The sequence below is a fragment of the Lampetra planeri genome, chromosome 15 (genome assembly GCF_965212315.1).
Source record: "Lampetra planeri chromosome 15, kcLamPlan1.2.h2, whole genome shotgun sequence".
Lineage (NCBI taxonomy): Eukaryota > Metazoa > Chordata > Hyperoartia > Petromyzontiformes > Petromyzontidae > Lampetra > Lampetra planeri.
The window spans coordinates 12,913,712-12,931,671 of record NC_136121.1 but is presented as its reverse complement, the minus strand read 5'-3'; the positions used below and the strand labels follow the sequence as shown (position 1 = coordinate 12,931,671).

The 17,960-nt window shown below is 49.4% G+C and overlaps 1 protein-coding gene across 2 annotated transcripts in view; it reads left to right on the top strand.

Annotated features, from left to right (window-relative positions):
• LOC144722755 (lysosomal dipeptide transporter MFSD1-like) overlaps window positions 1–17,960 on the top strand; it is a 43,248-nt gene that overhangs the window by 1,685 nt on the left and 23,603 nt on the right. For both annotated transcript variants that reach the window (XR_013586088.1, XM_078601130.1), the window contains exons 2-8: window positions 1,997–2,097; window positions 3,594–3,727; window positions 5,216–5,271; window positions 6,065–6,211; window positions 14,735–14,893; window positions 16,681–16,796; window positions 17,823–17,923. Coding sequence is in view for 1 of the 2 variants with exons in the window: in XM_078601130.1 (XP_078457256.1) it covers window positions 1,997–2,097; window positions 3,594–3,727; window positions 5,216–5,271; window positions 6,065–6,211; window positions 14,735–14,893; window positions 16,681–16,796; window positions 17,823–17,923 (814 nt within the window). In the remaining variant the exon portion in view is untranslated. The remainder of the gene's footprint in view (window positions 1–1,996; window positions 2,098–3,593; window positions 3,728–5,215; window positions 5,272–6,064; window positions 6,212–14,734; window positions 14,894–16,680; window positions 16,797–17,822; window positions 17,924–17,960) is intronic.

The following is a 17,960-nucleotide window of genomic DNA, read 5'->3' as shown; positions in this document are numbered from 1 at the left end:
ATAAGCAAAAGAAAAAAAACACATGGATCAAGTTATTGGTTTCTATTTCGATTTAAAGCTTTCGTGACTGCAGGGATTAATCTTCTTGGTTCTTTCGGTAAAGTCACGTAGAAGGGAAGTAATAAAATAATTCAGACGCTGTCTCCCCGACAGACCTGGTCTTCACCCGAGGACGGCTGCTTGCGTTGGGGCCGAAACGTTGTGAGAATGATTGTATTATGTTTTATTTTTATTATTTTATTACTTCCCTTCTACGTGACTTTACCGAAAGAACCAAGAAGATGGTTTCTATTTGTAATTGTGAAATGCTTTGATGTTGTCTGCCGGCCCAGTCGCTGTTGGAAAAAATCTTCTCAGGTCTATGGGCTTCATTCAGTGGGAAAAACAATTCTGATTCTTTAAACGATTGCAGGTATATGTGGTAGGGACACCGCTGGAAGATCCAGCAGAATATACATGTACAGGGTGCTTCAAAAAATAAATGTGAACACTTCTGAGAATTTGCAACAATGCTACAAGAAATGTGCCTCCTCCGTGCTCTGGAGACCACCTGGAGCAGATTCCAGGCACGCGTTGATAATGATGACGATCAAGTGGAGACTCACGTAGGTGAAAATAAAATAATATAAAATGAAAACAACAAAATTAAATCACTCGGTGAAAATAAAATAATATAAAATGAAAACAAATACATTTGTGATTTAATTTAGTTGTTTTAATTTTATATTATTTTATTTTCACCTAGTGATTTAATTAAAAAATTAAATCATATAAAATGAAAACAACTAAATTAGTGATTTAATTTAGTTGTTTTCATTTTATATTATTTTATTTTCACCTACGTGACTTTACCAAATAAACCAAAGAGTATGGATCCTTGCAGTCACGAAAACTTAAAATCTAGAAGTGGAGACTCTTTGACTTTTTGAAGCTATTAACATAGATGTATCATGTAACAGTGTATTATCCGTTCTTTTCCCCCCATTAAAAACGATATAAGTGTTAAAGAAAATTTGAAGCACCCTGCATATACCTGGGGTAGCCTGAGATCAAAACGACGAAATGAAAAGGTGGGTGACGGGCGCTTGGAGTGTGTTTTGAAAAGTGGAACTTTATCATGAAAAGCAACTCGCCGAGGTGCCTCGGGTGGTGGACCGTGTTTCATCAGTGTGCACCGCAGCTTGCCGTGACGCATGAATCAGAAATATCGGAGGGCGACAAGGCAAATGGAACAAACGCCCAACGGTGCGTGAAGAAATGTAGTTGAGAGACGGAGGGAGGGTGCACGAGAGAACACTTACTGGGGGGCAAGACGAGGGTTACGTGGTTCAGGAAGAGCGAGCGAGCGAGCGATCTTGAGCAGTCCACACGTTACTCGGGAGGGAGATGGCCAATGAGTGAGTGCATCCGAGAGGATGACTACCGTGGAGATGGAGCGGTGAGATTGGCTCGTGTGCAACTGTTTGATGGATAGTTGAATAGCTGAACCTGTGGGGGGGGGGGGGGGAGACCGCTTGGGGATTCCTTATTCCAGAAGTGGATTCATCATGAACGATAATGATACAAATCAGTTTAACACGTAGGCTTTCGCGACCAATATCACCCTCTATTATGAACGATAGAAATCGTACTAACTAATAATGCACACACATTACTCCCAGTGTGGCAGCAGATGCATGGGGAGTTCTGCCTCCTGTGTGGAAGGGATTTCAATTGAAGGGATCTCGAAGCTAGTTCTGTGATGTCCGCTTCTGCGGGCCAGTCTTTCACACAAAGGGATGCGAGATTTTTTTAAAAGGCTGCTTCATCTCCATGACGTGCAACTGAAAGCACAAACGGGATAACATTAGAGATAGACTTATTTTATGACTAAACAAAAGCACATACTTGGTGCTGATTGATTGTCAAGATGCTGCCTCGGCCTGGGATGGTGTTGGTGGTGGCATTTGTTGTTGATGTGTTCTACCCTGGGTGCTGCCGTGCGTGCTGCTTGCAGGACGGTACCGCTTCCTGGTGCTGGTCTGTAACTGCCTCGTCACCTTTGGCTCGTACTACTGCTTCGACATGCCGGGGGTGCTGCAGGCTCAGTTCCAGGGGGTGAGTGGCCCCTCCGCCCCGAGAAAAGCGAGCTAATTAAAACAACAACATGTGCACATATTGTTCTCTTTTAGCCCCGCCCACTCCCCCCCCCCAACACGTTCCATTCATTGGCTGCCACATTCAGATAACCTCCTCCCCCTTAACTTGTATTTAAGGGCTTGTCTCTTTGAATTTGCCTCACTTGATACAGTAAATCTAGCTGTGACGGTCCCACCTGATGACGGAGACTTGTGTTGCCTCCGAAACGTCGTGATTTATAATTTTGTTTCTATTATTATTGCTATTATTTTATTTGTATTATTTATTTTTCCCTACGTGACTTTACCGAAAAAAACTAAGAGTATGAATCATTGCAGTCACGAAAGCTTCAAATCTAGAATTAATTACCCTCCATCCACTTGGTCTGGTCTGATCTCGTGAAGCTAAGCAGGATTTCAGGGGTGTTTGGCACCTGGATGAGCAAACTGTCTGGGAATACGAGGTCCCATTATCTCCATGACAAGATAGCCTATGGAGTGTCACCCTCGTCGAGTGGTGCTGCAGTTTCACTGGGTTTTCCAACTTGCTCCCACGTGGCCAAACACGCATTAATTTAAACTTGCGAAAATCATTCCCATGCGGTAACCTGCTAAAAACGAACATATCGTTGAGACGTAGCGAGGCTTTCCTGGGTAAAAGGGCATTTATGATTATTATTCATTATAAAACTGGGTCATCCGAAGGCTGCCGCTGGGTGGAATGCGAACGTAATTTGGGAGGCAATGGCAACGTGAATCTGGGGATGCCTGGCTCTGTGCCCGAACATGCTCATGGATGGCGCTCCAGGGCAGCGTGGAGAATGTGCGGAGGGAGGGGCAGGGGGAAGCATAAAGTAGCAGGTGGAATCACAAGACTCGCCATGAATGCATAACCAACGCCACCGAACAAACGGCATAGCCAGGAGATGGACACTACCCTGATTATTTCATGGCCTCGTGCCAAGCGGTATACATTCACTGTGCACTTCATGGCGCTGGGTTGGGATGAGCACTTGGCCCGCAGTGGCTTTTGGAGCAACGTTTTTGTACTGCAAGGCAGAACTGCAAAGTGAAAAAAATGGTAAAATGATTATTGATTAAACAAACGATTCGTTAATTCCAATTAATTCTTAATTTTCACAGTACATTAATTGAAACACATGGTGTAATAATGGATTATTTACAATTAATACAAATTATATGTAAATTAAATGCTAAATTACATTTAGGCTAATGGGGATAACAAACCCGTGCAACCGAGACAGTAAAAACAAGACAATAAAGAAACAATTCTGGATTGATTCATTACTCCAAACTATAATCATTCATTGGAGCCGTTAAGGGGGGCGAATTGATATGTGGGCGCTCATTAAACACTAATGCTCACATTGCGTTTGCGCCGCATGGCAAAAGGCAACCAAATTCATACGCGGCGCTCGACTGGAAATTTAATTTGCTCTTTGACCGTGTTGCCAGAATTTGAACTGCTCCGACGAGCAGAATGCGAAGAACGCATCTGTCCCGGATGGTGGTGGAGGCTGCGAGACCCCGTCGGGATTGGGACTCACGCCGAGCAAGTACAACTTGCTGTACGCTGTCTACGCGTGGGGGTGCGTCTCTTTCTCTCGCGTCTATTGCAGGACAAAATGTTTGTTAATAGAATAATGTCCACGTCGATGTGAGACTGGAGCAGGCACCTACAGCCGTGGCGAGAGGCACACTGGACATGGTGTGCGTCAACGAGCTGGACAGACCCTCCACTGAAATTAAGTCGATGTCCAGATTAATTAGCTGGGAAATTGGTTCAATCGACATGCGGTGGGGTGAGTCAATGGCTCCATTGAATATTTGGAGTTCACATCGGTTCACTGCTGCTGTGTGGTCGATGTTCTGGTCCGCGTTTCTGCAATCGCACGCCGGGCTTTCTTTGAAATTACCGCTCGTGAAGGTCGTGGTGGGCAGATCTGCCGTGAGACGTGCCGATTTGATTTTCACGTGGACGAACATTGTTCAAATCACGGAGGTTCTGTCATTGAATTGGCGATCGGGTGCCTGTTGGGGATATTATTGATCATCCATTTCTCAGGGCCATTAAGGTCTGCATCTACAACGGTTCTGGCTGTGATTTTTCATCATTTCGGAAGGGGTCTGGTAGTTGTCGTAGATCTCCAACGAGTGGCAGATGCGGATTGCATTGGATGCGGCTCTATTCGTGAAAAGCGTCGTGACTGTCTGAGGATCTCAGGAGGAAGGATGTTTGACAGCGGTGAGCAGGAGTGGAACCTGCGACAGAGGCAGTGGCGACGTGTGGCTCTGATTTAAGCAGGGGACAAACTCCGCCTTGGGTTTCGCACTCGGCTGGCACGCGACAGCGGTTTGATTGATTTTTGGGTGTAAGGTGACGGCAGTGCCATCACCACCGCATCCTCCTCCAGACAGACAGAGCTTGAATTTAAATCCACGCGGTTTCCTCGGGGGACTCGTTCCAGCGAGTGCTCGGCACCGGTCGTTATTCTCGTACAACGTGCGCACATTTAAATTCTCCGTCAGCCACCTGCGTGTGTTTTAATGAGGCTGGGAAAGCCGGCCACGGAGTTTGCAGTCTTCTCAAGCCAGAGGCACAAGTCACGGTGGCGAGATGTCAACTACCTCGCCTGGTATACAGGAGGTCGTGGGTTTGACCCTGACGCCTGCTGTGGATTTTTCTCCGGGTCCTCCGGTTTTTTCCTCCTCATTTAGAAACATTTAGAGTATTTGGTTTCTATACATTTCCACGTGATAAGTCACATCATTGGGCTATTATTTGTGGCCAGGTCGCTTCTAAAAGAGAGTTACATGACTCAGTGGGGCCTTACCTGGTAAAATAAAAATCACAAAACGTCGTGATTAATTTTATTTTATTTCAAACTACGTGACTTTACCGAAAGAACCAAAGAGTAGAATAAAAAATAGTTTAGTAAATAAATAAAAATAACCGATCGATCACAGAGTTACAAGTGTTTACGTTCCACACTTTGGCGTACGCGAAAGACGAACATCGGTAAAACGTCATCCCTCATTAAATTCAAGACAAACCATTTCTCTGCCTGTGCCCTCAGAAATGTCGTCCTCGTGATCCCCTTTGGGTACTTGATGGACAAGATCGGAAACCGAGGCAAGTACTGCGCAGCGGTAGCCGTCGAGCGTGCAGGCGCTGCCACTGCACCGGGGCCGGAGAGCCGGAGGGACCTAGACGCACTGGGGATACGAAGCGAGGGGGGGGGGGGCGGCAAATTTGATCGGTGGGGGGAATTCATTGAATTACACAACTTGCACCGGTGGCCTATGCCAACCATGCTCCACGCCACTGTGGCGGTGGTAAAAAGTGTTTTAGTTCGTGTTATATTCCCCTCCCCTCCACCCAATAATGAAACACGACCACAACCTTGCACGTGAAGGATTCCATTGCGAAAGCAAGGTCACAAAGGCGCCGGCGACGAGCACAGCCGGCAGAGCGGAGTGCGGTGGCTGACGGTGGCACGCGGCAACGCATTTCCTTGGCGACAGCCAGGCTGGAGGCAAACGGCGCTGAGGCAACCTGCGACCCCGTGCCTGCATTGCGCTCCGCGGGGCACCCTCTCGGCTCCACAGGGAGGCCACTGGGGCGGGCGAACACGTGGGCCAACGTGCCCAAGTCGCACGCAATGCACGCGCCCCCATTTGTCGGAACACAGAAGCTCAGCCACCTTGAGCCTGGATAGTGCTGGAACGGGCGACCGCCATGCACAGAAGAGGTGTCACGGTGCGCCATGTGGGTGACCACTACTTTTTAATGCATCCAGAGCCCCTTGAGCCTCTTGGGGTACTTGGCATTGGCTTTGTTTTCCTTCTGACCCCGCTGACCCCGCTGACCCCGCTGACCCCGCTGACCCCGCTGACCCCTGCGCGCTGTGACCCCCGCCCCGTAGTCTCCGTGATGCTCTTCTCGTCGTTCTGCGTGCTCGGCTCGCTGCTCTTCGCGCTCTCCATCCGACTCCGCGACTCCACACACTCCATGCTCGCCCTCATGCTCGCCGGGCGGGTGCTCTTCGGCTGCGGGAACGTCTCGCTCATCAGTAAGAGGCGCGGGGTGGGGGCGGGTCACGGTGCGAGGCGGGGGGGGGTGGTGGCCGTGGAGAGGGGGACACCAACGGCTGACGCTGTTACAACGTCGATCGCCAGCCGGACACAACGCTGACGCCCAGATCCATCCGGAGTGTTGGAGCTTAGCTCTGTCCATAAGGGGCAGTGGCGAAACGAAATTTAATCCGCAATGTTGAACACTCTTCGTATTCCTCACATGTAGGGTACCTTCGCCGGTACCTTCGCCGTACCGGCGACGGTGCACGCAAACTCTGCTGCGTCGCCTGCTCCCTGCTGCTCTCCAGCGTAGGCCACCAGTAGACGTCAAGGGGACGACGGGCTACGTGACGGCCATCGTGGAGATGGAGCAATGAATTCGGCTCGTGCGCAGGTGCTATGTTTATCGTCACGTCGCGGGGTCGTGAGAAATGGCGACGGGGGTGGCGACACCTTCAGCCAGCAGCGGATTGATCATGGCTGATGATGCAGGTTCTATAGATACTCCCCCAACACCGTGCTACAGAGACTTCGTATCGTCATCATCGGCTATAATCAATCCACTGCTGGATGAAGGCCTCCCCATGCCATCGCCATCCGTCATGGCCCTGCGGTGCCACAATCCATCCGGCTCCAGCGCGTGAACCGATCTTATCGCTCCATGAATGAGATCTATGGCAGCGAAATAAGAAATAACTCTTGTGTTGTTGACTTTCACAGGGCTGTTATTAATTATCAAAAAGACTGAACAGGGGATAAGAATCGTGAATCAGAGAAAAGGATGAATTATTGTGCGTAGTTTTTCGGGGTTATTTTGGCATCATCAATTCTTGGCATATTTATTATATCAGAGAAGAGGTGAGTAAGCAGAGAAGTGAATTATTACCTCCGTCGTGAGCCTCCCCAGAGATAATCGTCTCCGTGTGGACCCTGGCAACAGAGAACACGCAGCCCAAGGCACCCAACCAATGGCAAAAATGTTGCGCCATCCAAATTCATCCCCACGATACATTTAACCGCTTTAAGTCGAGCTATGAATGCGTTGGTATTGGCAACGTCCTTGTACTATTTGCCTTTTTGGCAGCCTTTCTCTCGATAGCATTTGGTACCACAAAGCCATAAAAGAATATGTCTCTGGTGTAGGCCAATCAGTTTCAAGGACAGTGCATAAATTATCAAAAGTTTTTTCCCCACCACAATTATGTGTGGTTAATCCCTTGGTGACAGGTTCCTGTGTGGTGTTTGAACATGTTAACACTTCCTGTATTTATGCCATCATGGGAAAATCCTTTTTTTGAGTTTCCAACATCGTGATACTGGCAAAAGGGGTCCCATTACAGATACCCACAAAGGGCGATCGCGTTCTGACAGCAACACGACGTGAATGTGAAACGTTCGTGACTCGCCGGGGATTAATTCCAGTGGGGTCCGTCTGGGTTCGAGACCGGGAAATTATCTCCACTCCCGGCACGCCACATCATGTACACCTTTGGCTTTGGCTGCGGGGACCGGTCACGTGTGCCGACCCCGCTCCACCGGCAACGAGGAACATTTTTAGGTGAACATATTCGGTGGAACATATTTAATGGAACATTTTTAGTGGAACATAATCAGTGGAACATATTTAGGTGAACATAATCAGTGGAACATAATCAGTGGAACATATTCAGTGGAACATATTCAGTGGAACATTTTTAGTGGAACATATTCAGTGGAACATATTCAGTGGAACATTTAGGTGAACATATTCAGTGGAACATTTTTGGTAGAACATAATCAGTGGAACATATTTAGGTGAACATAATCAGTGGAACATAATCAGTGGAACATATTCAGTGGAACATATTCAGTGGAACATAATCAGTGGAACATTTAGGTGAACATATTCAGTGGAACATTTTTGGTAGAACATAATCAGTGGAACATATTTAGGTGAACATAATCAGTGGAACATAATCAGTGGAACATATTCAGTGGAACATATTCAGTGGAACATAATCAGTGGAACATAATCAGTGGAACATATTCAGTGGAACATATTCAGTGGAACATAATCAGTGGAACATATTTAGTGGAACATATTCAGTGGAACATAATCAGTGGAACATAATCAGTGGAACATATTCAGTGGAACATATTCAGTGGAACATATTCAGTGGAACATATTCAGTGGAACATATTCAGTGGAACATTTAGGTGAACATATTCAGTGGAACATTTTTGGTAGAACATAATCAGTGGAACATAATCAGTGGAACATATTCAGTGGAACATAATCAGTGGAACATATTTAGTGGAACATATTCAGTGGAACATAATCAGTGGAACATATTTAGTGGAACATAATCAGTGGAACATATTCAGTGGAACATATTCAGTGGAACATATTCAGTGGAACATATTCAGTGGAACATATTCAGTGGAACATAATCAGTGGAACATAATCAGTGGAACATATTCAGTGGAACATAATCAGTGGAACATATTTAGGTGAACATAATCAGTGGAACATAATCAGTGGAACATAATCAGTGGAACATAATCAGTGGAACATAATCAGTGGAACATATTCAGTGGAACATATTCAGTGGAACATATTCAGTGGAACATAATCAGTGGAACATATTTAGTGGAACATATTCAGTGGAACATAATCAGTGGAACATATTTAGTGGAACATAATCAGTGGAACATTTTTGGTGGAACATATTCAGTGGAACATATTCGGTGCATATTCTTGGGTCTTTCGGTAAAGTCACGTAGATAGGTTCAAAGAAAATAACAAAAAATTACATATTTTCTTTGAATCTATCTACGTGACTTTACCAAAAGACCAATAATATGAATTCCTGATGAAGACTGCTTGTGTTGCGATCGAAACGCCATGGTTTTTAGCTTTTATTTTTCATTTTCATTTATTAATAATTTTTATTTTATTTTCTATCTACGTGACTTTACCGAAAGAACCAAGCATATATATTCAGTGAGAAAATAAATGACTGCAATTTACATGAAAAAAAATATTTAAAACAGTTTTCAATTCATCATATTGCTAAGCCGGGAAACGTAACGAAAGCATAATGCGCATCTCGGCGGGCTTTCTCTTGGCGGTATTAGGTCACGTGTCATTAGGGATGTGTATTTTAAGAGGATGCATTTTATAATCAAAAGAACACGGTAACATATGCCGGGGCTAATAGTGCATTACATAGAGAGAGGTGAAAGTCATTTGGGCATTGTCTTCACGCGCTACTGGTTTATTTACTTGGCCTCAATGCATGCAAATCCTTGAAACCGTAAGTGGTGGCAACGCAAGGTGCATCCCATCGCATGGGCAGCGGGATGCCTTATTTGGGCGACGCTCCGTTGGGCGCAAAGCGCTCGCACGGTGCCTTGGGGATGGGTGGCTGAGCACGCGGTGCAGAGTGTGAGCCAATGCCAAGCCACGGCGTTTGCCGGTCAAAGCCCATCGTCTTGGCCCTCGTGCCCGAGTGGTGACGGATGTGTCAGTCCGATGCGTCGACAGTGTGGCAGGCCTCCTCCCTACGCCTGTGCGGGGCACTCACGCCCGTGGCCGGCCCTTGACCGCTTTCAAACCCGAGGCGGCCCGGCTTCGCGAAACCCGGCAGCGTGGGTGGTGGGCCCTCAGCTGGGATTCCCGCGTGAGCCAGATTTACGTTGAGACAAATGTCGAATGAAATCACGTAAAAGTAATATGTTTTGGTTTGGGTAGTGTAAGCTAATCCAAGCATGCAATAACATGATATAAATATATTACATGCCCCCGCGCTGCAGAGATGAGGGATGGGGAGGGAGCGAGCGTTGTGGAGCGTTGGCAGAATAAACGAGCCTAGCAGGGCCATGTTGGCACGGCTTGGGTCTGGTTCCTAATGTCTATTGAGATGCAATACGGTACAATGCTTTTTAGAAACCACGAGTGTAGCAAAAGAGACATTCCCTGATGCGAACCGTGGCTCTGTAGTGTTTGGAGAGCGATGGTAATGCTCTTTACAGTATATGGGGGTTTCTCTGTGCCCTTTTCAGATTTTTGTTCAAATTACTTTCCATATTCTTTGGGTCTTTCAGTAAAGTCACATATGTGTGCCTATGTTTGTCTCTCTATGTATCTCTGTGATATCTGTCTGCTTATATGTCTGTCTATATGTCTCTGGTTTTGTGTTTAATCTCTCTCTCAAATTTAGCATTCTCAGGAAGAACGTAATCAACCAGGTAGGGTGTTGACTGTTATGTTATCCGACTCTCTGTTGTATTACATCACATTTCTAAGTATACTAGATTTATGTTTCTATTTCATTTATACCTGATGATGATTGCTTGTGTTGCAATCGAAACGTCGTATGCTGGTATTTAATTTATTATTTTTTCTTTATACGTGACTTTACCGAAAGAACCAAAGAGTAAAGTCACATAGGTTCAAAGAACTTAACAAAATAACGAAAAACTACGACGTTTCGATCGCAACACAAGCGGTCGTCATCATTCCTAATGTTCTTTGAACCTATCTCCGTGACTTTACCGAAAGACCCAAAGAATATGATTTTCTGGGGTCACGAAAGCTTTAAGCCAAGATTAACTGTCTCCATCTCCATGTTTTTGAGCAAGGAAGAGTAACCACGTGGATTAGGGAACGGACGCAAGTGAGAGACACCAATATTATTGACCGTTACGGAAAGTAAATGGGCATGGTCAGAACACTTCCCTAGAGGGGACGATGCCCAACGATCCGGAATAACGTCAACGAGTTGCAGCCCAACGGGAGGGGGAACACCTCCAACACGACGGCCCCTGCTGAGATCGAGCAACGGATCAGGCTTGCGTGCAAGTGCTGCCGGACAACTGGTTGACATCCCGGGACTGCGCGAGAGATGGACGAACTACCTGGGGAGATATTCATATTCTTAGGTTTTTCGGTAAAGTCACGTAGGTAAAAAATTAAAATTAATAAAAGTAAAATAAGAATAAAAATCACGACGTTTCGGAGGCAACACAAGCTTCCGTCTTCAGGTGGAACCGTCACAGCACGATAGCTTGTATCAAGCTTGTGTTGCCTCCGAAATGTCGTGATTTTTATTTTATTTTACTTTTATTGATTTTAATGTTTTACCTACGTGACTTTACCGAAAAACCTAAGAATATGAATCCTTGCAGTCACGAAAGCTTCAAATCTAGAATTAATACCTGGGGAAATTCATCGTCCAGCAGCGAAACAGACCCGCGTGCTAATGACGACGATGCCGTTGCAACTTGCTGTTGCTGTTTTCGAAAAAAAAGAAAACGGAGCCGAGACTGATTGCCGATGAGCAGACTTTTTGGCGGCGGCTGAGTGTGAAATGTATCTGTTGGTTGGCGGCACGAGAGGGGCGGGGGGGGTAGGAGGAGGCCGATGGCTCTCTCCAGCGACGTGCTGCGGGAATTCTTTGGCTGCCCCCCACCACCCCGGGGGAGGTCACCGGCCTCGCAACGTCTCCGCTTGCGTGCGTGGGATTCTCCAGCACGCGTAACGGTTGGGGGTTGCCTTTTATTCCCCTTTTAAACATTTTGGCGACTCTTCTGGTGCACGGCGAGAAACGCAGGTTTGGGAGGAAATGAAAAAAAAATCGAGGATATTTCCTTTCGCTCTTGTGCCGCACGGCGAAGTTTGAACCGCGTGCGTGTGTGGGTGTGTGTGAGTGAGTGTGTGAGTGGGGAGCGGTAGTGTAGCGGTTAGCGCGCCACGCTATGAACCTGGCGACCCGGGTTCGATTCCCGCTCACGGCCAACAGCAGTGACGATAATCTGAACCGGTCCTGGGCCTCCCCTAGGTCGACTCAGCCTGAAATGAGTACCTGGTACGGTGTGTAAACATCGCCACTGGGGAGACAAAGGCGGTCGGGCGTGGTGCTGGCCACCCACCCCCTCGTGTACCGTTCTGGCCTTCATAGGTGCTCGCTAACAACACTTGCCCCTACAGTCTGTTAAGGCTATACGGGGGATCTTTGTGTGTGAGTGTGGATGTGTGTGTAAGTGTGGATGTGTGTGGGTGTGTGTGGGTGTGTGTGTGAGTGTGTGTGGGGTGTGTGTGGGTGTAGGTGTGTGTGGGGTGTGTGTGGGTGTAGGTGTGTGTGGATGTGTGTGTGGATGTGTATGGATGTGTGTGTGAGTGTGTGTGGGTGTGTTTCAACTGTGGGGAGCGGTGGTGTAGTGGTTAGCGCTACGCTGCGCTATGAACCTGGCGACCCGGGTTCGATTCACGCTCACGGCCAACACCAGTGGCGATTATCTGAACCGGTCGTGAGCCTCCCCTAGGTCGACTCAGCCTCAAATGTGAACCTGGTGCGGTGTGTAAACATCGCCACTGGGGAGACAAAGGCGGCCGGGCGTGGTGCTGGCCACCCACCCCCTCGTGTGCCGTTCCGGCATTCATCGGTGCTCGCTAACAGCACTTGCCCCTACAGTTTGTTAAGGCTACACGGGGGATCTTTGTCTTTGTTTCAATTGCTCCGCAATGACAATTCAATGCGTTCAAGCAAAAACATGTTTCCATCTCTACATGTTGTGTTGTTCCACGCAGCATCCTCCTGAGGCACACTGCCACTGCCTCCCACTCGTCTCTCTGGCTCGCTCGCCGTGCGAATGTCGCGGAAGCGACGTTCCGAGCACAGATCCTGCAGCAGGAGGCAGCCAGGCAGCCAGGCAGGAGGCAGGAGACGTGTGGGTGGGGGGGGGAGGAGGCGGGCGGGATTCATTAGAAAAGCTGAGAGAGGGAGGCGGAAAGTCGAACCACCAACTTCCACCCCGCGATGATGGTTCAAAGTGGGGAATTAGTTATTATTTTTTGCATGTTGTTGAAACGTCGCTAAGAGGGAGCTTCCTCACCCCCCCCCCCCCCCCCGGGGAATGTAACTTTTTGTTCTTTTATATGAACGTTGTTTTTATAAAGTGTTTTCTCTTTTACTGTATCGGCAGACCATTAATCGTAATTACCTCATTCAATTCTGGTTAGGTGACTCGTTAATGTTTCATCACACACTAAAACTTCTCTTTATAAATGTAATAATCAGGTAATTACCAAGTTCATCAGGGCCGTATAACCAATTTTCATTTTTGGCACTCTCACTTCAAGCATCGTCACCCCCCGTATTGAATTCACAGCACATTAATGGTGCACAGAGTTGTGCGTGCGCGTGCGCGCTTGCGTGTGCGTGCGTGTGCGTGTGTGTGCGTGTGTGTGCGCGTGTACGTGCGTGTGTGTGCGCGTGTGCATGCGTGTGCGCGTGCGTGCATGTGCGTGCGTGTGCGTGTGTGCATGCGCGTGTGTACGTGTGTGCGTGCGCGTGTGTGCGCGTGTGTGTGCGTGCGTGCGTGTGGTGGGGAGCGGTAGTGTAGCGGTGAGCGCGCACCGCGCTACGAACCCGGGTCACCCGAGTTCGATTGCCGCTCACGGCCAACGCCAGCGATTATTATTTGAATCGGTCCTGTGCCTCGCCTAGGTTGTAGTAGTAAACATCGCTAGCACTGGGGAGATGAAGGGGCCCGGGCGTGGTGCCGGCCTTGATAGGTGCTCGCTAACAGCCCTTGCCCCAACAGTCTGCTGAAGGCTACACGGGGAATCTTCGTCTTTGTGCGTGCCATCACGCTCGGCGCACGCGTGGCGATCTGATGACCGGTTTACTTTGAAGCATTTCCTAATTCGTTCGTCTTGCCTGCTGTGATTTCACGACATCCCTTCAGCATTCTAAACTGAAATAAAATTATTTTACTAGGTAAGCCCCCACTGAACTATGTCGCTTTTCTTTTCAAAAGCGACCTGGCCACAATTGATAACTTAACGAAGTGGCTTATCACGTGGAAATGTACAGCGGCCAAATACTGTGAACGCGTGTGATGTTGATTCTGAATGTGGAGGGGGGAAACCGGAGGACCCATTCTTCGCCCGCACCAGCCGTGCGCTGTGGACAGAGCCTGTGGATGACGTTGAATTCCGTGAGCTGCTGCTGCTGCTATCATCATTATTATTCTTGTCACTTGTCTCCCCGTTTCCTCACCAGGGCCCCCGTCGATGCATTGCTGTTACGATCTGCGCTAAAATGCCCTCATTTCGAATTCTAAATTAGCAAGCCGGTTAATAATGAGAACAAATAAAAAAAATAGTTGGCGATGCTGCAGTGGCAGAGGTCGCAAACGCTCATAATAAAGCTTCGTGCTGTGAAGAAGGGCCATTAGCTGAAACGTCCCGCATTACATGTATATATTTTTCTTTTTTTAAGGCCACAACCGTGTTATTGACAAGTCTGTCGATCCCAGATTGGCCTCGTCAGCAATCTTCGGACCCACAGATGAGGCAGTGATGGGAGGAAATCCTCCTCGACTGTGAGGGATTGCCAAAGAAGCACGATATATTATTGACGAATGTTGAGTTTTGTGGACAATTTTTTTTTACAATGAGGTGCTCAGTGACCAGACCTCCCTTCGAGAAGTGATCAACCACCTGGTATGTCCCCCTCCCGCCCTCTCTCAAGTCGTGCAGTTCCGCATCGTGGCCTTCTGGTTCCGTGAGAAAGAGCTGGCCATGGCGTTCGGGGTGACCATCGCCTTCTCGAGACTCGGCAGCGTTCTCAACTTCCTCTGCACCGAGAGCTTCGAGCACCGCTTCGGCCTGGAGGCGACGCTGTGGGCCGGTGTTTGTTTAAACGCACACGCACGCACACGCACGGGCACACACGCACACACGCACACACACACGCACGGCCACACACGCACACGCACACACGCACGCACGGGCACACACGCACACACGCACGGGCACACACGGGCACACACACACGCACGGGCACACACGCACGGGCATACACGCACACGCACGCAAGGCACACACGCACACGCACGCACGGGCACGCACGGGCACACATGCACACACACGCACGGGCACACATGCACACACACGCACGGGCACACACGCACACGCACGGGCACACACGCACACACACACGCATGCACGGGCACACACGCACACACGCACACACACGCACACACACGCACGGGCACACACGCACACACGCACACACACGCACACACATGCACGGGCACACATGCACAATAAACACAAAGACAAAGATCCCTCCCCATGTAACCTATAATAGACTGTTGGGGCAAGTGCTGTTAACGAGCACCTATGAAGACCTGCAGGGCACAGTAATGGGTGGGGTGGTCAACACCACGTCTAGTGATGATCTTTATACACCGCGCCAGGTACTCATTTGAGGTTGAATCAACCTAGGAGAGGCTAGGTACCGGTTCGGATAATCTTCACCGGTGTTGGCCATGAGCGGGAATCGATCTTGGGGGTCCGGGTTCGTAGCCACTGTACTACGGCTCCCCACATAAACAAACACTCAAACGCACAAACAAACGCGCACACACTCAAACACACAGACACACACACTCAAACACACAGACAAACACACAGACAAACACGCACACACTCAAACACACAGAGAAACACGCACACACTCAAACACACAGACAAACACACTCAAACACACAGACACACACACTCAAACACACAGACACACACACTCAAACACACAGACAAACACACAGACAAACACACAGACAAACACACACTCAAACACACAGACAAACACACAGACAAACACACAGACAAACACACAGACAAACACACACTCAAACACACAGACAAACACACAGACAAACACACACTCAAACACACAGACGCACACACTCATACACACAGACACACACACTCAAACACACACACTCAAACACACAGACAAACACGCTCACGCAGTCACTCGGAGCTGAGCGCAAACTGATAAACGATCATAAATCCCATTTGATTTTGTCACCGATATATCTCGCCGTGCCCTTTTCGGAGCAACCCATATTTTTTCCAGTTGCATGCATTTCATATCAAGTGGAGAATTATCAGTGGCAGGTGCAGAGAATGGGACGGAAAAAAAAACCCCATAAATGTATTCTGGCTTGGGAAGCCTGGCAGGGAAGTGGGCGGTGGCGGGCAGGGCACGGGACGCGAGACCTCGCCGGATCCGCATGGCGGAACGCGCCGCTCGCTGCCGAGGGGGAATCGGTTTTTGCTCCTCGGGTACGGAGATGCGCCGAGCGACAGCGAGACGATCGGAGCCCCCCCCCCCGCCCGGATGCTGCGGCCCCCCACGCGCCGGCTCCTTTGTAAAGTGAGAAACCGCACCTGTGAGAGCCGTGCGTTTATTCGACGGTAACTTGCATCGTGCCAGGTTTCTCCAACCCCCCCACCCACACTAACCCCCCCCCCCCAGGGGAACCAGACGGAGCGATCGCTCATTCCGCAGCCCCCACGCCTAAAACTGCCACCGGACTTTCGAGCGTGGGCTTTCTGTGGCTGTCCACCTCGCGTCAGGATGTTATTAACCCCCTTATCCCGGCGGCGGCGGCGGCGGTGGCGCAGGGGCAGTGCTGTGCGCCGTGAGCCTCGTAGCTGCCTGCACGGTGGGCCACCTGGACCAGAGGGGCCTGCAGCAGCTTGGCCTCTACGCCGGACTGCGTCGCGAAGCCAAGAGCGTGGTAACCCCCCCGCCCACCTAACCCCCCCCCCCGCCCCCCCCCCCCCAGATCACGTGCCCGGTGCACGAGTATGGCCCCACCGCCTGGAAGTTTCGCATCATCGATCCATTGATCGATTGTTGTTGTCAGCCTGTGTTTTCACCCCAGTTGCTCCTCTTCAGTAGAGCCGTTACCAATCGATGATCTGCAAAACTGCGGCCATCGGTCACCTGACGGTCTGCGGACCACGGACGCAATCGGTGCCGCCCTACCGAGTTCCTCTTTGTTTCTTGAGCGGGACATTTTTGAAACGAGGTCTACGGCGCGCTGCTGAAACATTTGGGCGATATTTCCCAATACGGTCAGCAGCAGATGGTATGAAAATTTGTTGCATATTGTCCTTTAGCCTTGGACCAAACGGTGAGGCTGGGCAGTCAGAAAGATGGATGAGCGGTGAGGGCGGGAGGATGAATGAACGGATGATTAAAATTATTCCACAGCTGGCGCTGACGTGAACCAAGTGAACTGTAACCGGATGGGCCCTCGTGCCCAAAGCCGATTTCTCCTCGTGGATCCGTCCGTTCATCTCCCATTGTCCCCGCAAGGATTAACCCTTCGCCCCCTTCCGAGACGTCTGCAAGTTGCAATGTGGGTGTCCCCTTCACTGCCGGATCTCGGAACTCGCGAGCGGTTGCCGTTATTTTTATTTGGAGAGGCGCAGCGCCGTTGTTGTAATTTTTAAAGACGTCGTAATCGCCGCAGAGAACCGCGGCGACACGACCGCGCTGTACGATGGCTGGCGCCAAACTGTGCCACCCGTCCTACCGCATGGCCTTGTGGGAGCCCTCGGTAAGTCTTCCGATCTGAAGACGTACCGATGAAGCTAGTTGAGTTTTTTTTGTGTGCGTACGTCGTACGCCACCGGAACGGAATCGGAAGACAAATATGGTGACGTACGCGTACGTTGATCGGAATGGGAAAGAGGCCAATAATCCTGGGGCAATCGGTGAGGTGCGTGGGTGTGGCACTCTCTTCTTTTCGGTGCAGAACATCACGGACGTTCGCCGCTTCAAGCGCACCTACTGGATGCTCGTCCTCACCACCGTCTGCTTCTACAGCACCATCTTCCCGTTCATCGCCAACGGCAGGTCCGTGCCTCTCGGCGGTCGCACGGCAGCGCAAAGC